General features: G+C 43.1%; 1 protein-coding gene across 3 annotated transcripts in view; it reads right to left on the reverse strand.

Annotated features, from left to right (window-relative positions):
• Window positions 1–25,183, reverse strand: part of Epg5 (ectopic P-granules 5 autophagy tethering factor) — an 88,484-nt gene that overhangs the window by 57,053 nt on the left and 6,248 nt on the right. For 2 of the 3 annotated variants that reach the window (XM_075968211.1, XM_075968209.1), the window contains exons 2-15: window positions 23,849–24,778; window positions 22,211–22,454; window positions 18,465–18,601; window positions 17,924–18,031; window positions 16,798–16,871; window positions 14,566–14,671; window positions 12,486–12,600; window positions 11,996–12,146; window positions 10,520–10,675; window positions 9,159–9,316; window positions 6,748–6,902; window positions 4,686–4,826; window positions 2,005–2,169; window positions 702–821 (exon numbers count right to left, since the gene is read on the reverse strand). In XM_075968211.1, the coding sequence (XP_075824326.1) occupies window positions 702–821; window positions 2,005–2,169; window positions 4,686–4,826; window positions 6,748–6,902; window positions 9,159–9,316; window positions 10,520–10,675; window positions 11,996–12,146; window positions 12,486–12,600; window positions 14,566–14,671; window positions 16,798–16,871; window positions 17,924–18,031; window positions 18,465–18,601; window positions 22,211–22,454; window positions 23,849–24,778 (2,760 nt within the window). Of the gene's footprint in view, window positions 1–701; window positions 822–2,004; window positions 2,170–4,685; window positions 4,827–6,747; window positions 6,903–9,158; window positions 9,317–10,519; window positions 10,676–11,995; window positions 12,147–12,485; window positions 12,601–14,565; window positions 14,672–16,797; window positions 16,872–17,923; window positions 18,032–18,464; window positions 18,602–22,210; window positions 22,455–23,848; window positions 24,779–25,183 lie in introns of those variants that run through there. The other variant, XM_075968212.1, reaches the window with a different exon arrangement.

Consider the following 25,183-nt stretch of genomic DNA (forward strand, 5'->3'; position numbering starts at 1 on the left):
TGACAATCATTCATTTTAAACAATGTTAGTCATATACAAATTAAACAGCAACTTAATTTCCCACCTCTGCTGTGATCAACAGGACCCTTAGAAGACAAGGCACTGTTTTCTTCCCTTCAGCGGATCACAACTCCCCACTCCACCGACAAGCTTTATGAACCTGATCTCAGCTCAACACCACAGTGCTGGTAAACACATCCAACAAGTCAGAGTTAGGGGCCTTGCGGATAGCATTTACCGACTTAGTAGTATAAAAGGTAATATCAAGCCACCAACAATTCTATCAGCTTGCAAAGGCTTAAAAAATGTCACTCACTTCTCCTGAGTTGTACGTGTGAACTCCAGCACAACCCAATAGCTCAATCCAAATTCTCAAAGACAAATGGTCCCAAAGAGATTAATTTTGTCATGTGTGGTGGGACAGGTCTTTAATATCAGAATTTGGGAGGCAGAGCCAGACAGATCTTTCTGAGTTCGAAACCAGTCTGGTCTATACAGTGAGTTTCAGGACAGCAGGGGCTACATAGTGAGGCTCTATCTCAAAAATAAAGGACAACTTTTTAAGAAAAAAAACTTTAAAAACTATAAAAATTAAATTTAATATCTTTAATTAGCATAAAGAGTTCTTAGAAAACATAAAAATCAGAACTATAATTTCATCTTCCCAGGCAGTTTTTAAGGAAGACTTATGTTGGCAGTACCTGTTTCATACTCTCAGAAATAAGCCCAGTGTAGGGCTTCTGTGACAGGTGCTTCTGATAAGCCTCCAGGACCAGCAAGGCTACTTCAGTATGCAGAGCTTGATCCAGATGAAGTGTGCCCTTTGAAGCAAAGTTACAAATATACTATTCTGTATTTAATAAACAGTCCTTTAGAAAACAACAGCAAAGGCAGAACAACAAAACAGGACATTGGATCCAGAAGACAAATGTTTCAAAAACCATATTTCTCTAAAGTGAAACTATAACATGACACCAGAGGAAGAGCTCTCAACTCTAAAGAACATGTACACTGCACCAAGGCATGCCTGAAACAGTCAATCCCAAGACCCCCACCCCATCCTAGATTATAGGTTAAGAACCTTACCACCTATCAATAAGAAATGCTTATTATCAACCACACAAGAAAATACTGAACACATCAAGTACATTCCTGTTTGCTGTTTCAGCATCAGTGAAAACACCACACTCAGAAGTACAGGTAAATACTGCCTTATAGGCTGGGTGATGGTGGTGCACGCCTTTAATCCCAGTACTCAGGAGGCAGAGGCGGGTAGATCTCTGAGAGTTCAAGGCCAGGCTGATCTACCAAGAGCTAGTTCCGGGACAAACTCCAAAGCTACAAAGAAACCCTGTCTCAGAGGAAAAAAAAAATACTGCCTTACAAGCCTGGAGTTACCTATAATATTCCCAAATAGTCTGTGGCAAGTTTCAAAAGCTCCATTCCCTAGCCCCTTCACAGCGGCTGACCCATGGCTCTAACAAAGGAGGGAGGAGACACTCAGAGGGATCTGGATGAAAACATGTGGGAAATGGAAGGCCTATAAGATGTTCCAGTGTGCTCCATGGATCCACCAGTGTTCACCTGTCCAGTGCTCAGGGCACAGGCCTCCACTACCCTACCCAGCTTTTACGTGGTTGCTGGAGACAGAACTTGGGTCCTCATACCTGTGCAAGCACTTTACCAACTGAGTCAACTCCCCTCCAATGGGATAATTTTTTAATGTAGAATACCTTCATCAGAAGATGTTCACGACAAAAGCAGAGCTGAAGAAAGGGTAATTTGGGGGATGTAGCTCTATGGTGGAGGGCCTTCAGGCATGTTCAAAGTCCTAGGATCAGTCCCCAGAGGAAGAAAGGGAAGATGAGGAGAGCTTAAACTCTACACAGCTGAAAGGATGTGCAGGTCTAGCAAGCGGCACAAAGAGACGCTAATGCTTTAAGAAATGCTTTCCTGAAACTGATGCAGGCAAAATCTCCTGTTTCTCAGGAAGCGCCGGCGTACCTGTTCAGCAAATCCCCAGTTCAGTCCTTCTAGGATCACACAGGCCAACTTGTTCTTGACAGCTGTCAAACTGTAATTCAATAGCCAATCCCGAATCACAGCTACCTCAGAGGCAGAAGGTTTCCAGAGATACAACGGCAATTCTTTAAACAAGTATAAAGAAACCTTTTTAAAAAAGAAAATAATAATTAAGTGTAAAACTCAGGAACAGCCAGGAGGTGGTGGTGCATGTCTTTAATCCCAGCACTCAGGAGGCAGAGCCAGGTGAATCTCTGTGAGTTCTAGGCCAGCCTGGTCTACAGTGCGAGTTCCAGGACAGCTAGAGCTACACAAAGAAACCCTGTCTCAGGAGAACAAAAAAATACTCAGAAACAATATTATATTACCAAAAGCATTATCAAATTGCTTGCAAATTTTCCTTGGAAAGGATGTGGAGGTGAATTTGATTTTGAGACAAGTAAAATTAAAATCATGGACAAACAAATAAAATTAAATGCATTTTGGGTTTTTTTGTTTTGTTTTTGTTTTGTTTTTCCAGACAGGGTTTCTCTGTAGCTTTGGGGCCTGTCCCAGAACTAGCCCTTGTAGACCAGGCTGACTTTGAACTCACAGAGATCCTCCTACCTCTGCCTCCTGAGTGCTGGGATTAAAGGCGTGCGCCACCACTACCCAGTTTAAATGCATTTTTAAACTAATGATATACCTAAAACACAGGTAATCCTTTGCAAAGGTCAGGTTTTCTTAGTATGTAATTGGTATGTTTTCATCCAGGTAAACCACCATACTAAAACACAAATTTATTTCTTTCTTTCTTCCTTCCTTCCTTCCTTCCTTCCTTCCTTCCTTCCTTCCTTCCTTCCTTCCTTTTCTTTCGTTTTTCGAGTTAGGGTTTCTCTGTAGCTTTTGGGGCCTGACCTGGAACTAGCTCTTGTAGACCAGGCTGGCCTTGGACTCACAGAGATTCACTTGCCTCTGCCTCCCAAGAGCTGGGATTAAAGGCATGCACCATCAAGGCCTGGCTAAAACACAAATTTAAAGTGATGATAAATCAGGAAAAAGTCACTGAGTTTTTAAGCATTTTTCTTCTCTACAATGGCATCTAAAGATACTTCTATTTGCTGAAACTCTGTTGAGACAGAAAGAGGTCAATGTGAAGACAGATGAAATCAGATCAAGAGTTGGTATCTTCTGAAACTAGATGCTGGGTTCACTATGAAATTCTATTTAACATTATCTGTCTGTCTGTCTGTCTGTCTGTCTGTCAATCTCTCTCTCTCTCTCTCTCTCTCTCTCTGTGTGTGTGTGTGTGTGTGTGTGCGTGTGTGTGTGTGTGTGTGTGTGTGTGTGTATCCTGGTCTGATGTGTAGGTAAGAACAGGCTTTGGGTGAGGTGGACGGGACCCGGGGACAGATCTGTGGAGTTGGCTCTCTTCTTTTACCTTTATGTGGTTCTAGAGATGACATCGGTCATCAAGCTTGCAGATCAAGCACTTTATAAGTTAAGTTATCTTGACAGCCCTCTATTTCACACATATTTGAAATATTCTATATTAAAATGGGTTTTAAACCTGTGCTGGGCAGTAGTGGCGCACCAGGCACTCGGGTGGCAGAAGCAGGTGGATCTCTGTGAGTCTGAAGACAGTCTAGTCTACAAGAGCTAGTTCCAGGACAGTTAGGACTGTTACACAGAGAAACCCTGTCTCAAAAACACCATTAATTAATTAATTAAGTTAAATAAATAAAACCTGCTTGCACAAAAAAAAAGTCTACAACACTACTTTTTAAATTACCTGTATGCACAAATTAAGAAAATGCAGGTTCACTTAATGAAATTTCCTTTAAGGGGAAACAGAATAATTAACCTTATGATGTCACTTTTGTTTTATGGATTTTTTTTGAGTCAAAGTCTTACTCAATATCCCGGGCTGACCTGTAACAATACGCTGACCCTGGCTTAGGCTAGCTTAGAACTCACTGTGATTCTCCTGTCTCAGCCTCCAAAGTCCTAGACTTACAGGCAGGAGACATTGCGTTCAGCTGACTCCTTTTATAATGTTTAAACAGAGCTGGTCAATGAAAATGTAATGCAAGTACTATATGAAGTTGTGATTTTACTAATAGCTACAACTTAAACTTCAAAAATGGAAAATTAATTTTAATAACATTGCTTCATATATCCATTATAATATGAAATGTTATAAAATATTAAACAGTTCTTCAAAATTCAGTAATTTACACCATGAAGTACATTCTAAATAGGGACTGCACCCAAATCAATACATTATGGTCATCTGTATCCATATCATCAGACATTACAGGTTTAGAATTTTCAGACTCTTGTGCTGTTCCAAATTTTCTTAGAACAAAATCTAAGAAAGACTAAAAGGAATGGATTTTATTGGTGTGATGCTAATCTTGATTGTCAACTTGACTACATCTGGATTCAACTCAAACAGATACAGCCAGGATGCTTCATTAATTCAGGAGTCTGTATTTGTTTGTTTGTTTGTTTATGTTTTTAAGGGCAGGGTTTCTCTGTACAACAGCCCTGGATGTCCTGGAACTTGCTTTGTAGGCCAGGCTGCCCTCACCCACATCCGCCTCTGCGTGCTGGGATTAAAGGCACGTGCCAACATCCCAGCTACTTCAGGATTCTTTCAAAAGAACAGTCGGCATTCTTACCATTCCGACTTGGTCAATGGTCTCTTGCACTCTATCCAAAAGGACAGAAATAATCTCAGGATGAACAGCTGTGATGGCCCCCAAAAGCTCACGACCAACCTTTGAAAAAGTCTCTCTGGTGGACAAGGTGACATATGATACCTAAGTGAGAGATGGGGGAAGAAATGGCACTTTTAATGCTAATTACCAAACAAAACACATTTTCAAAAAAAAATTTTCCCCACAAACATAATCTCACATTGAGCCTCAGCTGACACCGTTGGAGGAGGCTGCTCGTTCATTCCCGGCTGCCCAGACTCGAAAAAAATCACTCAGAAACTATATTATTTGCAGTACTGTTTTGCCAATAGCTTAAGCGGATTTCTAGCTAGCCCTAACATCTTAAATTAACCCATTTCTATTATTTTCTATTTTATCATGAGGCTCGTGGCCTACTGGCAAGGTTCCAACTAGCATCTCAGTCTTTCTCCTCTGGCGGCTACATGGCTTCTCACTGACTCCGCCTGCTCTCTCCTTCTCTATCGGCTTGGAATTCCCACCTTGCCCTATTCTGCTAAGCCACTAGCTGAAACAGCTTTATTCATTAACCAATAAAAGCAACACATAGACAGAAGGACCTCCCACACCATGACACCATGGTCAAAACTAAGTTAGAACTTGAGATAGCAAACTACCCACGATGAGACGGGAAGATGGTAGGAAAGAGAACAGCAAATGGCAATGCAAGTGTTTACAGCCATGAGCTCAAGGGCTGGGCTCAAAGAGTGTATCCCAGCAATGCACAGGGGGCAGGAGCCTGAAGCCATGGCCCAGGAGAATCATTTGAGTCCAGAATATGGAGCCCTTTGGTTAACATAGTACGATCTCATCTCAAAAAGAAATTTTCTCATTCACAATGAGACAAATGAGTATCTAAACATTAATTTGAGGAAACCACTAAAATTATTGTTTTCTTTCCTTTTTTTTTGTTTCTTTGTGTATCTCTGGCTGTCCTGACTTGCTCTGTAAACCAGGCTGGCCTCGAACTCACAGAGATTTGCCTGCCTCTGCCTCCTAAATATTGGGATTAAAGCATACTTAGCCTAAAATGAATTTTTTGAAAATACATTTCATAGAAATACATAATCCCTTCTAGCCGGGCGGTGGTGGTGCACGCCTTTAATCCCAGCACTCGGGAGGCAGGGGCAGGTGGATCTCTGTGAGTTCGAGGCCAGCCTGGTCTACAAGAGCTAGTTCCAGGACAGGAACCAAAAGCTACGGAGAAACCCTGTCTCAAAAATCCAAAAACAAAACAAAACATAATCCCTTCTACAAAATAAAACCCTAAGTATAAAGTTCCTAAACCCTCAGTGTGTACAGGACTGTCCTCCAAGACAACAACAGCCATCTTCAGGAATTCGCTGGGACTGCCTACAAATGACCATCACAGCTGGGTTGTTGACACAGCTGTGATTCCCTCAAAGGAGGAGAGGGGAGAGATCTATTGGACCCTCCCTCACACCTGAGAATCCAGCCGTTTCTATGCAGTTTTGTCCTAACTGCTCAAGACCTCAGGGAGGTCTTTGCAATCCTTGCACTTCTCCTCTAGTAGAGAAGGGGCCCATAAACACTAAGAAATACAAAGATCTTTCCTCAGCCTCTCGCTGTGTAATGAGGAAAATTAAGGCAGATTAGGGCAATTACCTTTTCCGTTTAAGACGGACAACTAACAGCAGAGCTAAACCACACTTCTCTTCCGAGTTCCATGTTTGCTCTATGATCTCATTTCAAGTGACCTGAAAGTTACTGACAGGAGCAGAGGAGTGACGTTTGTGTGGCTCTAGGAACAAAAGACTGACTATTCCTTCCCAAACGTCTTCGTCAAATGCCAAGAGATAGTAGTGGGAAATGGAATAATAAATTATAGGTTTCAAAGTTCTCTAAAGCCAAAGATGTTCTTTTGATTTTCCATCCTGTCTGTAAGCACAGGCAACAGCTTGTAAATCACATTTTTTTTTTTAAAACAATACCCAAAGAATGAATGGACAATCAGAAGAAAGCATTCAAAACTTCACATTCTAACCTCATATATCTCCAGAACAATAATTTTGATGAAATCTTCATCAACATTGGTTCTTCTGGCCCGAGCCATCTGAGCAAAGGTCGTCAGAAGGCAAATCTCTTCTGAGCTATTCATGGAAGAAAGACACTTCTCCAAGTTCGCAAAATGTTCTGGGTCTGCAAGTTAATAGGAAAAAAGTGGCAAAATGGGTTCAAATATTTAGTTACACAACAGGAAGAAAGACAACATAAAAATTAATATTCACAAATATTTAAAGATAAAAATGGTCTTCCCCTTTCCACAACGGAATCCTACAGGTTCAGAAAGAAAGCTGAATCAGTTGAACTCTGAGAGTCCAAAAAATTCAGTATAATGTAGACTCAGCAAAAAAAATTAACATTAAACTATGCCTCAACTCCGAGAAACAATTGTAAAGGACTGAACGAGGCAGAGAACGTGAACCAAATCTGGAGGCTAACCCAAAAGATCAAACACCTATCACTGCAAAGCATGACTGCAGCCACCAGGTGTCACTGTCACCCAACTGTCAGCTTCACTGCACCTGCAAATGCACTGTCGTGGCCAGCAGCAGCTCAGCATCTGCAGGGCACTCCAAAGAGATTGGCTCACAAGCAAAGATTAAGGACAAGAAACTGGCTGTAGCAGACAGTATATAATCCATCCTGCCCCATTCTCAGAGGACACTATGTAAGCAATATTACAGGATGTCACTAGAGACAGGTTTGATAACCCTGTAATACATGCAGGAACCAGATGTGGAAAGCAAAAATTTTATAAAAAGATATGGGCAAAAAGACCATATTCATGAGATATATCGCAGCCTGGGGATAGAAAATCCTTGCGATTGAAAATGGCCTTACAAAGGAAACTTAACAAGGACTAACCTGTATCAGACACCCTGCTAATCACCCAGGCCCCTTAAGGACTGTCTCATCTGTGACTATTACTTCACCCACAGAACTGGCAGTCGGAGAACAGGCTGTGAAACACACCAGAGCTGGTCACTCACACTCAACTATGGAAACAGTAATGAAAGCACTTCCCCAGGACAGCGCAGACGCAGTTTATGAAGCAGAGAAATAAAACAAAAACAAAACTAAGACACATAAACAAAAATAGATTTGTGTGGAACACACACATAAAGAGAATGAAAACAGAGAAAACTGAAGAAAAAATGATGAATGTCTGCAAAAAATTGAAAATGTTTTTTTTTAGTTTTATGAAGTATGGCTTTCTCTCTTCCTTTCTTCCTTTCTTCCTTTTTCTTTTTTTGAGACAGGGTCTATCTACATAACGCTGGCTGTCCTGGAACTCACTCAATCAGGCTGGCATTGAACTCACAGAGATCTGCCTGCCTCTGCCCCGAGTGCTGGGAATAAAGGCAATGCAGAGGTTTAGAAAGTTAGAAAAGAAATTTAGAAAGAGATGCTCATAAGTCTTTAATTCTGTTAGTATTCTATTATGTTTTCTTTAATATTAAGGGTAATGATAAATATCTTAGTATGTAACTAAGTTGTCTGCTTTTTATTCTTTTTTGTTTGTGTTCTTGTAAAACAGGGTCTCTCTACATAGTCCTGGTTAACTTGGACTATGCAGGCCAGACTGGCCTTGAACTAGAGGTTGGTCTCCCTGCTGCCCAAGTGATGGGATTGAAGGTGTGGACTATCACACCTGGCTCATACTCTTTTTTAAAAAATGATTCATTTATTTTTATTTTACATGTATGGATAGTTTTGCCTGCATGGATATTGATGTACTACATATGTGCAGTTCCAGAGACCAGAAGAAGGTGTCAGACCCCTGAAACCAGCCCTATAGGTTCTGGAAATCAAACTGGTACTCTGCAAGAACATTTTTAACATTATAACACAAATACCAAGCAGTACAATGTTAGTATGTATTAAACATAATCAAATCTTCACTAAAATTAAATTTTGTTATTTTGGTATCAGGGATTTATTTTGTTGCTAGGGACTGAACCTAGAACCTTATACATACAAAGGACACACACAGTCTACCACTGTGCTACAAAGTTAAGTTTTTGAAGAATTACTGTCTACCTTCCACCTACTTCATAAAATCAAGACAACTTAAGAAAAGTAAGACAAAAAAATTAGTGGAACAACTGGGCACAGACCTTAACAGATTTCAAGCCAATTAACATCACTTGTTGACCAGACTAGAATTTTACACATGGAAAGAATCATTCATCAAAATTAGGCCTTTGTGCTTACTGCACAGAATCTAGACCTAACTAACTTATATTTGAGATATGCCACCTTCTACCTAGCACATCGGGACAATGAGGCAGTCTCCTGAATGCCAGAATCATCACGGTGCTTCTGAGAGCAGAAGGGCTGGCGCTGCGAGAGCAAACACGCGCAGGGAGAAAAGCCTGCCCTGTCAAGTACCTTGGAGTTGCCTCTTGCACTCGGCCGGCTGCAGGGAGGCACAGAGGTGCTGCAGGTTTCCACTCTCAGCCTGGTGCATGAGGTAGAAGAGCTTCCAGAGCATCGAGACTGACAGCGTGCCAAAGGGCATCTCAGACATAAACAGCCAAATGCCAAGTCTGCGCATTTTAAAAGGCAACAGGAAAAATTTTATATATTAGAAAGTTTCACCACAGTAAGAAAGTGGAAAGAAGACTTCCGCCCTCACATTACCACAACTTTCCCAACACACACATGAGGGAGGGACGGGTATCCTTTACTGTAAATGCTTTGTGCCAAAAGTATTCGAAATTTTTGGAATTTTTTGACATATATTTATACATATATAATAGCATGTACCACAGAGGAGACCGAAATCTAAACAGGGAAGCCTGCTACATGATTCACAACAGCCAAGATATGGAACCAGACGTCCACTAACAGATGAATGGATAAAGAACATATGTACATATATGCGATGCTATTTTATTCATTGGAGAAAACAAGCAGACCAGTCAGAGGGAGGAAGACAGCAGAGAGGTAAAGGGTCAAATGTGAGCAAGGTACAATGAAGGATCTGGATGTTTGTGTGCACTCTGTACACACAGCTCTAAGGATAAGTTTATACAGTATTTTTTACTGTGCATGTATTTACTTTGGCACAGCGCATGAGGTCAAATGTGGAAACATTTATGACATAATATCAGCTCTAGAAGTTTCTTGATCTTTCTGTGCTAGGGATACTCAATCTGCATACATCAACTTGTTCCATACTTACAAAAACAAAGGAAATATTGTTATCACAAACTTACACAGGAGACTTCTCAGACATGTGCAGAACATTAAGAAAAAGTGCTGGGTTTTGAATCAGAGATCCTTTTTAAGGCCCCGATGAGAGAGAGGCTGTCTTAGTTAGAGCTACTATTGCTATGATGAAACACCATGACCAAAGAAAGTAAGAAAAGGGTTTATTTGCTCACACTTTGTGTTGGTTTGAATAGATATGGCCTACAGACTCGTGTGTTTGAATGCTTCGCCAATAGGAAATGGCACTATTAAGAGGTGTGTCACTGTGGGGGTAGGCTTTGAGGTCTCATAGGCTCAAGCTATGCTCAGTGTACCACACAGTTTCCTTTTGCTGCCTGTGGATCAAGATGTAAAACTCTCAGCTACCTCTCCAGCACCATGCCTGTCTGCACACATGCTTCCCATCATGATAACAGACTGTATCTCTAAAACTGTAAGCCAGCCCCAGTTAAATGTTTTCTAAGAGTTGCCATGGTCATGCTGACCCTTCACAGCAATAGAAGCCCTAATTAAAAAACACTCTACATTCCTCTTACCTTTTGGCTTTCAGGACATGTAGGACAGCTCTGAGAAACAGTTCATCAAATTCAATCTGCAGTTTCTCCATGGAGTAGGGCTGCAGCGTTAATCCCTCGCACGTGCTATGACTCACATACTGTGCCCAGTGGTCGCTGACATAGCCAAGGGTCATCCTGAGCGTGAGGAAAACAGCACAGCACTTTTCAGTCACTCACTCGGTGTCACCTGACATCACAGTGAAGGACTGATATTAACTAAGCACCTACTATCTGCTCGGTTCTGAAAGCAATCTGCATAGGGACGGTGAAAACCAACCCCCGTTAGAGCTTAGCAGGATGCATAAGAGCAACAATGGTGAATAACACGCTAATCCCTCACATGGCTGCTACTGACATTTCATGTCAGGCCACACACACAGCTATCCTCAGCTGCATGTGGGCTTCAGGGCACAGGACAGATACACACACTAGAACCTCGCCCTTCTATGGGACCCCAGCCTTTGAGGGCATCCTATAATCTTCATAAAGCTGACTGAAATCTAAAATAAATAAATGTAAATCAATTTAGTTTGGAGAACAAAAGTGGGGAAAGGGAGAGATTTTGCATTTTTATGAACTTCTTTTTGAGGAAAGAAGTGAAGCTGATTTACAGGAAAGCAGTACATAAACTCAAAAACATTTCAAACACTTGCAGATAAAACAATAAGCCCATCTTTCATTCAAGTACATGTTCTCCCAGTTCAAATACAGCGTGACTTATTTAAGCCTTGGAAGTTTTCTAAATATTTAAACTACAGTAAGAAATAAAAGAACAATGCAGGGAATAATGGAATTACTGCAAATTCATTATAGCTCAGGCTGTGGACAGAAAGACAGAACAAGAGAAAGGGAAAGGAGTGAAGGCCTGTGTGGTGGTGGGAAAGAAATTGGCCCTAAAGGGAGTGGCACTATTGGGAGGTGTGGCCTTGCTGTGTGTCACTGTGGGGGTGGGCTTTGAGGCTTCATATATGCTCAAGTCACACCCAGTGTCTCAGTTCACCTCGGGTTGCCTGCAAGATGTACAATTCTTTCAGCTCCTTCTCCAGCACTACGTCTGCCTGCACGCCACCATGTCCCACCATGAAGCTAATGGACAGAAGAACCTCTGAACTGTAAGCCCCCAATTAAATGCTGTCTTTTTCTAAAAGCTGCTGTGGCCACGGGGCCCTCACAGCAGTAGAACACTAAGACTCCCTGCATCTTTTCTGACCCTTCTCTCCAGCAGCAGTTTTGAAAATCAGAACTCCAATAATAATTATATTTTAAAAAAATCAATTGAATCTGAGACAATTAATCAAATAATTTCACTGGAAACATTTATAAAATCCCCATCTAGGTGATGGAAGAAATACCTCACTTTTAAGAGAAGACCTAACTAAGTATGAACATCCATCCCTCTGCAGGTCTGTGTCTAAGCAAGGAGACAGCGGCATGATGTATCAACAGCAACATTACCTGATCAAGTATCCAATGCGCTTCACAAACTGCCTATAGCGGGCTCTGTTAAAGGTTTCTAACCCCACAGCCAGGAGTTCCACTAATGAGTTAGCAAAGGCAAAAATTTTCATCATCTCTTGGGGCCTTGTTGTTTCAGGTAAATAATCACCTAGAAGTGAAACGTATAGGAAACATTACAGAACACAAGTACATAATCCAGTGAGAAAGCCAGGAGGGTTGGGATTAATCCCATCTCTCTGGCTCCAATATCAAAGTGGGATGTACAGTAAGAACAACATATTTAACCTAGGTAACATGTACATTAGCTGGCCTTCTTCACTGAAGCATGAAGTTTAAAAAAACTACAAATATAAGAGAAAGAAGGTTTTGCATAGGTGGGCACAGGAAAACACCCCAGGAGCAGCCCACCCAAATGCAAGGCTTGATGCTTCCTATATGGAGCTTGTACCAGTACCACCTTTCAGTCATGACAAGAAAAACTATCTACCTTTTGCTTTAAAGCCAAGAAGATGTTGAAAGAGTTCATGAAAGGGAAACTGGGACAAAAGGACGACCAAGTCATCTTCATTAAGTAGAATCCAACTGGTCTCAGGGTCTTCATCCTAAAGGGAAGATGCCACGTCACATCAGCTACCCAGGCTGGGGTTACAGAGACTAAATCCAAGTCACAATGTGGTCCTTAGAGACCCCTCCTCAAGAACAGTCTCCTCACTAAACCTCTGTGTTTATAAAACTAACTTGCTTCAAGTATATCAAGTAATGCAAAATAGAATAATACCATGTATATAACGGCTAACAAGAGTTCTTGACTCCAGCTGAACATTAGATCACCCGGTAGGCTCCAGAAAACTGGCCCCACGTGTGGGCCTGACAAGCCTCATAAGTCACCCAAGGGAGCCTTAGTGGAGCTCGTGTTGAGAACCAGTGATGTGGATGAACCACAGCCCCCACACACACAGGTTTTTTGGATCCAACCAAGCTCTTAGCAGTTTCCAGTACTAACTTCTTCTGGGTTGCTTTTGCTTTTCCTTGCTTGCTGCTATTGTTGTTGGGTTTTACTTGTTTCCTTAGGGAAGCAGCTTTTATTTTTTTGCTGTTGTTGGTCTTTTGGCCTATATTTTTTTGATTTTGGGTTTTTTCTCTTTTTTGTTTTTGTTTTTGGTGGGTGAGTGTCTTGCAATGTAGCCTCATCTGTCCTACATATCAGGATCCTCCTTCCTCTCCCCATGCAGTGCTGAAATTAAAGGCATACACCATGATGCCTAACTCCCTAAGTTCTTGAATTCACTCCTTTTTAGTGAGTGCTAACCAAGAAGCAAGCACCACTGTAGAATCTGTCTCTGGGGTTAACTTCAGGGAACCCATCAAAAATAAAAGATTTTAAAAAAAGAAAAAGTCTATTTTAAAGAAAGACCACATTAGGGAAAAGCAAAGAATGAACAAACAAAAACATTATTTTGTTACAGTCTTCCAAAGAGAATTTATATTAGCTCCTGAGAAACTCAGTCTTCCCACAAGTGTTTGCATGCCCACATCAGTTCCCACCACCTGCCCACCTGCTACAAGCCATCAGAAGGGATAAAGAACAAGACTATGGGAGCACTCATCCCTGAATGGGAGCACTCATCCCTGAATGGACCCTGGTGCAATTCATCAACACGACCCCCACAGCAGCATGGGGGTCACTTTGGGGACTGCTGTCCAGTTTCTATTCCTCAGACAAAGGATTTTAGTGAGCATCTTAGAACATAAAATTCGGGTTTAAGACAGATTACATCTGATGGCAAGAGCCTTTGCCTGCTGAGGCTCTGTGCTGGCCAAATCAGGGGCTCAGCCAGAAACAGGCCCAGGAACTTCTAATGAGCAGAAGGAAAATCCCTTAAATATACACCACTAAAGATGGGCAGAGGTGGCACACATCTTTAATCCCAGCACTTGGAAGACAGAGGCAGGTGGATCTCGGTGAGTTCGAGGCCAGCCTTGTCTACAAGAGCTAGTTCCAGGACAGGCTCCAGAGCTACAGAGAAGCCCTGTCTCAAAACAAAACAAACAAACAAAAAAAAAACCAAATACACCACTAATCACTTGTAGAGGAAAGAAAAATTATCAAGAGTTATCTTAAAACTTCTTTAAAATTGTCTTGAGAAACTAGATTTTCTTATTCATTAGATTTTCATCAAAATTATTCAGAGGTCATCTGTGAGATCCCAGTCCCAGGAACCTGTTACTGTGCAAGATAAAACCTCAATACACATTTCACAAAGTACCACTCTACTCCATTTTCCAGTTCCAGCTTCTGCCATCTGAACACATCTACAAAGGACATCAGGGTGGGCTACAGGCTCGGGAACGTGCTCTAGAGGTTTTACATTCAATGACCACATGACCTGAAACAAGTTACCTTCCTTTACACATCTGTTGTCCCTATCTGTAAAAAAGGGTCTCAACATTACTCACCTCATAGGGTCACTGGGACAATCGAGATTTACAAGAAAGTGCTTAGAACAATGTTTTGCATGTACCAGAGCTCAAAATTGATTAAAGTGAACACTGCAGACACAAGTTACCTCTTCTCCTCCTTCATCTACGAGTGTCCAATTCCCAGATGCAGGCCCTGAAGATGATGGCTTCCACTCACTGGGCTTCATGTGGCACATAAACTCTGCTCGATTTCTAAAAGACAACAGACAAGAATCTGACCATATGGACATAGAAAGTGTGATACGAGCACGTTTGGATCACCTAGGCTAAGGAAGAGTCAGTAATCAGCCCAGCCGCCAAATGGTTTAAATGATCAAAAAACAAGAACTAAGGCCAGGAATAACAGTGCTTAGCTTTAAATCCCAGTACTGAGAAGGCAGAGGCAGGCAGATCTCTCTGAGTTCAAGGTCAGCCTGGGATTGATGTTAAAAGTTCTAGATCTGGTCTACATGGTGAAGAGCACTTGGTGTTCTTGCACAAGCTAGCATTCACATCAGGCAGCTCCTGCAACCCCAGCTCCATGGGATCCAGAGCCCTCTTTTGGCCTCGATGGGCACCCACACTCACACATACTGTATATGTGTATATCCTGACACATACAAGTGCCCATGATTAAAAATGTATCTTATCAAAAATAAAAAGGTATTATGCAGTTGACAGAGAAGCTGTTTGGGGCCAAAAGGCACACATAAGGCAAACACGCCCAGTCAGACATTACCTCCCTGGTCAGGGCGGCCTCTGCGTGCAGGCAGTAAAGGATGGAGGCCAGAAAAAAAGCGGCAGGACTTTCCAAGCGGCTGTTCCACCTGATGAGCAATGTAACCAGAACATTTCCTCTTGGACCACATCTGCAGCCCTCTGTGAATAAGTACCCCTCCACTTCTCTCTTTAGACAAAACCTCCTACAGACTCCAGCTCTGAAGTGCAAATATTTCCCTTTCCCCACGTGTCCATTGGTATGTGTCACTTGCATGTTGTCAGAAAGTTTCATTTTTATAAAACAGCCCTCCTTGGGGGCTGGTGAGTTAGCTCAGAGGTTAAGAGTACTGGCTGCTCTTTCTGAGGTCATGAGTCTGATTCCCAACGAACAAAAGGTGTGAGTTCAATTCCCAGCAACCACATGGTGACTCATAACCATCTGTAATGAGGTCTGGTGCCCTCTTCTGGTGCATAGGCATGCATGCAGGCAGGACACTGCATACATAATAAATCTTAAAACAAAAACCAACAGCCCTCCTTTGTACTTCTGCTATGGACGCCCTCCTGGTCTCTGGGCACACACAGTCCCTCTCTGCATCCTTTAATCAGCTACTAATCATTTCCCAGGAAGAGGCGGCTAGTTCCCACATTCTATCTCCTATAGTGATCCTAGTCAACAGACCCCGAGGCAGGTGAGCTGGTAGTAACAGTGTCAGGGTCACCAACAAGCAGGCTCTGCATCCTCCCAGTATCAAAAACATGCCTGCCCTTTTATTGTGTGGCCGGTTGGGATCCTGAGGCAGGAGAGGCATAAATGCCTGCAGCCATCAATGAAGTAATGAAAAAGTACATACTATTCTGTCTCCGGTTCACTGTCTGTCCAAAGCAACCCCCACCCCCACCCCCGCTTTTGGTGTAACCCAAGTTGACCTTGAACTGATGATCCTCCAAACAGTCACAAGCTCTGGGGTGCAGCAATAACAGGTATGTCCCACCACCCCTGGCCTAATCTTCCTTGAGTACAAGTTTTGCTCCCTGTTCGAAAACTTGTTCACAGGCCAAGCCACATCAAGTGTAGGTCCTCCAGCTTTGAGGCCTTCTACCCTCCAGTCTCCACCCATGACCTTCAGCTATCTACACCCCAACCCTCTGCAACCCTGGATCAGGACCTCTGCTCACACTCTTCTCCCCAGCCCCTCAGCTAATGACATCCAACCCACTCTCGGAAGCCGACTCTTCCACTGTGGACCTGTCTCCGGCTGCTCAGCTCTTTACGGCTACACTAACTCCTTGGCAGTCCTCACGGCTCCACAGTTCAACACATACACCAGATCCCCCTCTAGTCTAAGGAACTTACCATCTCTTAGTCTGTGGCACCTTTCACAATGACACACAATGAGAGACAAACCCGCTAAAAAGGGGAGGACACGAGAAAGGCTAATAAGCAGCCAGATGTACCACTTTGGGACAGGAGTTTCAAACCCACAGAAAATCTGCAGTATTAAATTCTAGAATGCCAACACTTCCCTTAGCCATTCTCTCTGGATGTGGGCAGTTAAGGAAACCAACACTTTGATAGAGTATTCAATTTCTATTTTTCAAGGCTCTTCCACACTTACTTGACAGGAGACATCAGCAGGGCAAGGGACTGCATAAAATGAAAGACCCCTGAAGGGTTATTCAACACTTTGATCTGAAATCAGAAAATGAAAAAAGCATACTGTAGAAAACCAGCTCATGCTGGTTTACACGTATCGAATAAGCAAGATGCTAGTCAGAGGACAAAGCTAAGTCTGACACCTACTCCAAAGCACAAGGCACAGCTGGAGTGGTTACCTGCACACTATCTCAGAGCAGAGGATGAGCAGCTGATGTCAAACACCTGCAGCAGCTGTTGGAGCACAGCACAGCCGCTTTAAACCAAGAAAAATAAAACCTCCTCCTCATCATTATCAGAGTGACTTAGGCTCCACACCACCAGAAATATTAAAGAAAATATGAAGGAGTTGAGTTGAATTTGATATACATTTTGGTTCCTGCTATCTGAGTGGTGGCTAGGAATAATAAAAATGGCCAAAGGGGGCTTCGCATAGGAGACACTATAGACCATATGGTCAACAGATAAGTGTATGCACGCTACTAACAGACCTAGATCTCCCTGCTATGCTAGTACCAATTGTACTGTGAGATGGATTAGAGTTGTGGTGATTACTATAGAAAAGACAAACAGTCCTGGTAAGCTGTCCTACTCAAACCTTACCAAATTAAACTAAACACTTGTGGGCCTACCAAGCTGGGTTGCAGGTGAACTTTTACAATTCTGTGCTAATCTCTTCACCTGTGATGACCCAGAAAGTGCTGGCACTATCCCTATACACATGCACTCCTGGTTTAAAGGCTTTATTGAGGGAACCAGGGAGAGGGCTCAGTGGTTAAGAGCACTCACTGCTCCCCAAGAGAGAGGAGAAGGTTTGGTTCCCTGCACCCAGATCAGGAAGCTCACAACCACTTTTAAGTCCAGTTACACATCAATGCCTTCTAGCCTCTGCAGACACCTACATGGATACTGTGCACATAAGTCCATGCAGATACATTAAGAATACAAGTAATAGAAATATATGTCTTTTACATTTTTATTTAAATAGCACTTGATTAGGTCTTTGGGGGATGGGTTGTTTTAGACATTTCTTAAGGAAAACTAATAAAAATACCCAACACACCCCCAGAATCAAAAAATCATCATACCTGAATGAAAGGAACAGCCCATTTACTGACGCCAGCTGGGCACCGGAGAATGTGGTTGAGGAGGAAGAAGTGATCCCCAGGACAGCCAACTCTTTGTAATACTGACACCTGAACAAGAAAAGACTCGTGTTTTCACTAGTTTAATAAACTCATGCACGCAGTGAGCTGGGGGTGCATGCAACCTTTCTAGAGTGCCCAGACATAGGTCTTCTCTGTAAAACACCTCAATTTTCCAAATCCTGACACCTTTCTTCTCATGTTAAGCATCACTAAGTTTATCATCAAACATGATTAGGCACGTGTGGGTCAGCAGTCAGTCTTCACCTCCCTCTGCATTTCCTCCTGACCTGGAAGCCAGAGCTCATTAGACACACAAAGTAACAAGACAAATCACTTGTAACCATCAAAGAAAAGTCATTAACTCATTAAATGAATTAACTGGAAAAGCTATAGAATAAAGAAATATGAAACACAAAATAAGAAACTATTCTTAGATTACCCAAGCAATGAAAGACCTCCTTGCCTGCAGCTGTTCCCTTACCAGCTTCTGCAGCCAGAGAAGAATGTCCTCGTGGAACTGGGCATCCTCACTCACTCTCCTGGTGAACATGAACAAGACGCTGATGCACTCCTTCAGCTGACACACGTCAGAGGGAATGCTGCCTGTCAGTTTAGAGCCTGCAAAGACGGGGAGCTTAGCTGAGAGCTCCTAATGGTACTGGGGACTTTCAGCTTCTCTACTTAAAGCAAAGAAATCAAAAAGTGTAAAACATTTAGTTCAGATAAAAACCCAAAGAGGCTGTTTACTTCCTGACTGAGGGTGCTCCTGCTGCCATGACCCTTGAGGGACTACGTCCTACTGAAATGAGTCAAAGCAAACACTTCTGCCTTAAGCTGTCTCTTGTCAGAAGAGCAGTAACACAAAGAGACATCACCAAGGAGTGGGGCTGCTGTAACAAGATTGACATGTGCTCCGTATGCCTTTGGAACTACTGTGCTGGATAAACATAGAAGAGTTTAGAGCTATGGGCTGAACAAGCACTGAACTTATATAAGCAGAACTTGATGGGCCATTCTGCTGAGAGTTTGGAAGACCAGAGTGTTAAGAGAGATACAATGAGGGCTTGGCTCATGAAGTGTTTTGGAGCTTGTCTTAGTTAGGGTTTTCATTGCTGTGAAGAGACGCCATGACCACAGCAACTCTTACAAAAGAAAACATTTAACTGAGGTGGCAGCTTACAGTTCGGAGGTTCAGTTCATTATCATCATGGCAGGGAGCATGGCAGCATAAAAGCAGACATGGTGCTGGCTACATCTTGATCAGAAGGCAACAGGAAGTGAACTGAGACATTGGGAATAGCTTGAGTATAGGAGACTCAAAGTATACTCCCACAGTGACACACTTCCTCCAAAAAGACCACATCTACTCCAAAAAGCCTCACCTTTAAATAGTGCCATAAATAAATGTTTTGGGGGGCCATTGTCTTTCAAACCACCACAGAGCTAAGCAAGAACTCTATTGGGAACTGGGACAGAAGTTATTCCTGTGATATCCTGGCAAAGAATCTTGACCATCCTACCCAAAATTACAGACTAATTTGTTTGGAGGAGAAAATCTCAAGACAGGCAGTTACTAAAGTTACAGCATGGCTCGTGCTCTCTTTCTTACCCAGTCTACGAAGAAAGAGAGCAACAAGGGGAACAGAAAGACATGAACAACGTGTGGGTTAGCCAGGAAAGGGGCGAGTTCAAAGCTGCAGACAGGGCAGTGCTGAAGAAGAGAAGCCTCGGGTTCTGCACTGGGAGGGCAGGACACACGGAGGGCAAGGCCCTAAGCATTCAACACTCCAACTTGTGTGTGTATTTAAAAGGTCAAGCCTAAACTGAGAATGCCCTGAAAGTGTTCCTTCCTGGTAAACAAGCATCAGCAAGTATATTTGAGAGAAGTGGGTCACACTCTATTTCTGGCTGGGGAAACTCAGTGCCACTGTCCACAGTACGTAGAACAGTAAGGGGGCCATGGTGTCTTGCTCCAAGGTTCCTCAAAGCTGCAGGGTAAGGCTGGAAAATATGGGCAAAGTCAAATTCCCTGCAGAGAGGCACTGCGGGGCCATCAAATAAAGCTGAGAACATGAAGCCTAAGTTGCCATGAAGACCTCAGGATGCTGAAGATGCCAGAACCAAGGGACATCCACCAAGGAGAGCAGCAGGCATGGAGCAGATGTGGCCAGTCCAATACAGAGACTATAGTGCTGTAGGTAGCAGAGTGAGACGAGGGGGGCTACCAGGGACTTTGGGCGCTGATGATTCAAGCCCCAGATGCCCAGACATGGGCGACAGGATTTGATGCTTACCCTGCTGGCTCTGTCAGAACAAGGGCCTGCACCCTCAGGCTAGATTCTACAGCCTGAACCAGACCACGCCTCCCTGCAGCTCTGTCTGGGACAGAGACTTAAGAAGCCATCTGTGCTATGATTTAACAGCTTTCAATTTATGATACCTGGCTCCTCCACACTTTGTTATACTGTACTGAAACTAAATCACATGATGTGAAACTTCCCATCAGTAGAAGTGTTACAAAACATCACAATTTTCTTTGTTCTTCCGATTGTTCTAAAGGCTTCTCGAGATTTTGCATAGAGATGTGATCTGAAGATTCTCCCCTGCCCCCACCCATCCCTGGCACTGTGGCACATTCATGCTCTTGTGCTCTCTCTCTCTCACTCCCTCACTCCCTCACACGTGCATACACACACTCTCTTATTTCTCCCATCTCTCTCTTATTCTCTCTTTTGCCATGGTTTGGTTTGGATTTTTATAGAGAGGGTCTCACTATATACCCCAGGCTGTCTTAGAACTCACTATGTAGACCAGACTGGCCTAGAACTCACAGAGATCCACCTGCCTCTGCCTCTGCCTCCTGGGTGCTGGGCCTGGCTTTATTCTCTCTTAATGAAGGTTGTATCTAGGCTTTCAGGGGATGATTCTCCTTTCCATTAAGCCCTGGTCTTGTTTAGATATCCAGGTAATATGCTGTCTAACACTCTTCCTCCCACCTCGAGGCCAACAAGGGCCTCCAGGTCCTTTCTCCTTATGAATTGCATTTCTCTCTCTCTCTCTCTCTCTCTCTCTCTCTCTCTCTCTCTCTCTCTCTCTCTCTCGCTCTCTCGCTCCCTCCCTTTTTTTTCTTTCTTTCTTTCTTTCTTTCTTTCTTTTCTTTTTTTTTTTTTTTTTGGTTTTTCCAGACAAGGTTTTTCTGTGTACCTTTGGAGCCTGTTCTGGAACTCGCTCTGTAGACCAGGCTGACCCTGAATTCACAGACATCCACCTGCCTCTCCCTCTCCAGTATGGGATTAAAGGCATATACCACCAATGCCCAGCTTGAACTGCACTCTTACAAAAGGAGTTACAGGTCAGTTTTCTTCCAGACCAACCACTGCTATTCTTTTATTATATTTAATAAGTTTCAACACTTTGATTTGGGGCAACTGAACAATGCTGAGAATTTTCAAGACTATGAGGATTTTTGAAGTTAAGCTGAGTGAAAATTGAATTGAGATGACCAGGGCTAAAAGCAAAACACTGTGCTTTGAATGTGAAATCTTCCCTAATTTACTTCAACACTTGGTGCCCAGTTGATGGTGATTTCTGGAAGGCTGTGGAACCTGTAGGAAGTGGAGCCTTATTAGAGGAAGTGGGTCACTGGGGCTGGTCTTCAGGTTTTGCATCCTGAATGAGGATCAATGTGAACAGCTGCTTATATCCTGCCATCATGATTTCCCTGCCATGAGGACAGATGTAACTATTTGAACTGTAAGCCAAATAAATTCTTCCCCTCTCCCTAAACAATCCCCCACAAAGTTCTACTAATATGTTAGACACTTGGTCTGACGACGGACTCTGTTGGCAGAGTGCTTGACTTCACACGTGTGAGAGGGCAGAAGACACACCAGGGCAGAGCAGGGAACCATCACGAGAAAAGAAAGAATAGAATTTCTACTTCAGAATATTACAGAGCTCCAGTTAGAAATTAAAAAAACAAGAATGTGAGGAGGGAAAACAAGTAAATAAAATGCAAGAGAAAAGCAAGAGAATGAAAAGGTATCCTGAGGGCTGGACAGCTCCGTCAGTGGGTAGGGCACCTGCTGTTCCCCCTGAGGACCCACCAGGTCTTGATGCCCAGCACCCACGTGGCAGCTTACAAGCATCCATAACTACAGTTGACTCACAGTTACCCTCAGTTCTTTTCCACAGTCAAGTATAAAAGAAAACTCACTATTTACATACCTTGGTCTTGCTGGGAAACTGCTAAAGACCTCAGAACAGCTGAGCTATTGAGCAGCGTGTAGATGTACGACTCCACTTGCAACCTCGAGAGCACAGAAGTGTAAGAGTGAAGAGCCAGTGTCTGGTGGAGGTGCTCAGATTTGGCATCAAACAGCTTCTTCAATTCTCCCAGGACATTTTCATTCATCTCTACTCTCTGGTAGTGGTGATGACCGTAAACTTTCACTTGATCTGCGCAGATACCCTACCAGCAGATAAAGGAGGAAATATGAAACCAGCTGCCCCTGATGCAGCCAGGCAGCAAGTGGAAGACACAGGCTTCAGCGCCATTTTTGAGAAGCTTATAATCACAGTGAGGGCCCAACTCTACACATACAAAACAATATGAGCAAATATAACAGCCGTGAGTCAGAGAACACTGCCAACCACAAATACACGACAAGTTCCGTAGAGAGTGCCCCAGCAAGGTCAGCATGGAAGCAGTAACGTTTGTCCCTGAAACTCACAACTGGCATCTCACTTTCTATGCTAAAATTACCAAGGCCCAATGTGCTACCCCTCAACTACACAGTATCCAAAACACCTCTAGATCTACCTCATTCTTTCTGGAAAGGAATCCTTCTCCATTATATAAATTTCTCCCACCATACTTTGAGTCTATCCTTTCATTTTCTTTCTTTTCGTTTTCATGTTGTTTTAGTTTTATTTTATGTTCATGACTGTTTCATCTGCATGACTGTATGTGTACCAAATGCACATTGGCTGCCCATGAAGGTCAGAAGAGGGCAATAGATCCCCTGGAACTGGAGTTACTAGTTACAAGCTGCTTACATGCATGCTGGGAATCACACCAGTCCTCTGCAAGAGCAGCAAGTGCTCTTATTTCTTCACTGGGCTTTTTCTCTACCCTCCCTTTCTTTCTCAGTATTTCCAAATGTGTCTCTTTCCACAGAATCTATAAAAAGATATACAAGGCTCTGCACAATGAAAGGTAGGGGCCAGCAAATCATGTGTCACCAGTATCTCTTCCAGCTTTCCTTCAATGCAAACGTCAAAAATGGCCTTCTCTTATTGCCATCCCTCCCAGTCCCTTAATAAAAGGCAGCTCTGACCTCCAGAGGGTGTCACACTTAATGGGCTTTCCTACTTTCTTATCCTCTCTCTACTCACTGCACACTTGTGGCATTATACCAAAATCTAAAACTAACACTGTACTGCTGAGTTTTACCTTGAGACACAGCTGCTGGCTTAGACTGTGTGAAGTGTATATATCTGCATATATTTGTATTTAGTTACTTGCTAACACTCTCAGTTAGAATCCTTCATGCAAAAAACACATTCCTGCCTCTCTTGAAAAATCCCAAGATGTAGCAAGTCAATCATACATCAGTCAGCTAGCTGGCAAGAGCTGCTTTCCCTCTAGACGTGGCAGGTGCTGCTCCGCTGACCACTGTCCTACTCAGCCCTCGCCTACACGTTACTGCCTGCCCCTGTGGCCATTTGATCTTGTGATTCCTGGACTGATGGAGCCAGGGCTGGGTAGGTTTAACACACAGACATCCTAGACAGCAGCGAAGGAAAGGCAGCTCAGCTACCAATTCCCCAAGCTGAGAAACTTGACACACACAGCCAAAATACCTGTACAGCCATTTGTTCATCCTTAAAGCTCCACAGTCGACTTTTGGCGTTTTGACAATCAGACATCAAAGTCAGCAGCTCGGCCTCAGCCAACAGCAACTGCTTCCTGCATCGTGAGTAGTTCAGAAGCAACTCATAAAACTCATGCCTGTCCTGATGAGCAATGCTGTCAAATTCTTCTACATATGACTCAACATTTTCCAGCCATGAGCCAGGCTCCAAGAGTTTTAGCTGTTCTTTAGTAAATGGTACTAGTTCCGGTGGAGATGGGAGTTCTGGGTAGAGTCGCTCACTGCAGACCAAGGGCTTCACAACCACCAAAGCTGGTACCTCCACCATTTCAGCTGGCAACTCAGGATACAGTTTCTTCACTCTGGGTGGCTGAGAAACTTCTTTGGCTTCATAAGAAGTATGTGAACTAGCAATCTGAAGCAGCTTTGAACTAAGGGCTTCTTCATCTTCTTTCCTGGTCTGAGTTTCTCTGACTTGTAAACTTCCCGTTTCCTGCTGAGTACATGGGAAACCAGACTGTGGTGTGCTTTCTGAAGGTCCATGTTGAATCAGTGTGCTTTCCTCGGTCTCTGTAAAGTGCTTGGAAGGTTCAACTTTAGTTATAACATTGTCTCCAGGGTCGACCTTCGGCCTGATTTCACCATCTCCATCATGGGCTCTGATCTCTGCCCTTTCTTTTAGGTCCTCTGTGTCAAGTATTAGGGAGCCTTCATCACCTACAGTCAAGGAGGTGAGTGGTATATCAAACATTTCACTTTCGTTCCATCCACTGACATCCTTGTGGAGCTGGGAATCAGCTGACACTTTCAGATCATCTCCCTTGAGTTCACAAGCTAGAGATGGGATTTCCTGCTCTCTAGAAGTCTCTGGAAGGGAAACTACAACAGAAGTCTGAGGGGCTTCATCTTTCTTCTTTTCCTAAAAGCAAGATATGAAATATAACAATAGCTGATTGTTTCAGATGAAGAATTTTAAATTATACATAAATATCTACATTTGACATTGGGGGGTTCTTCCCTCAGCTTGCTAACCCAATGCCATTCTTAGGAGTGTTTTTCCTCTCTTATAATAAGCTCTCTGATTCCACGTCAGGCCCATGTCAGTCCACTTGAATAGGTTTAAATATAAAAATCTATTATATTTAATAGGTTTCAATGCTTTGATTTGGGGCAACCGAACAATGCTGAGACTGTTCAAGACTATAGGGATTTTTGAAGTTAAACTGAGTGAAAATTGGATTGAGATGACCAAGGCTGAAAGCATTGCCTTTTCTCTGTCTCTCCTGGAAGTTCCCATGACTGTCACCTAACCTGTCCTTTAATT

This window comes from Microtus pennsylvanicus, chromosome 4 (assembly GCF_037038515.1).
Source record: "Microtus pennsylvanicus isolate mMicPen1 chromosome 4, mMicPen1.hap1, whole genome shotgun sequence".
NCBI lineage: Eukaryota > Metazoa > Chordata > Mammalia > Rodentia > Cricetidae > Microtus > Microtus pennsylvanicus.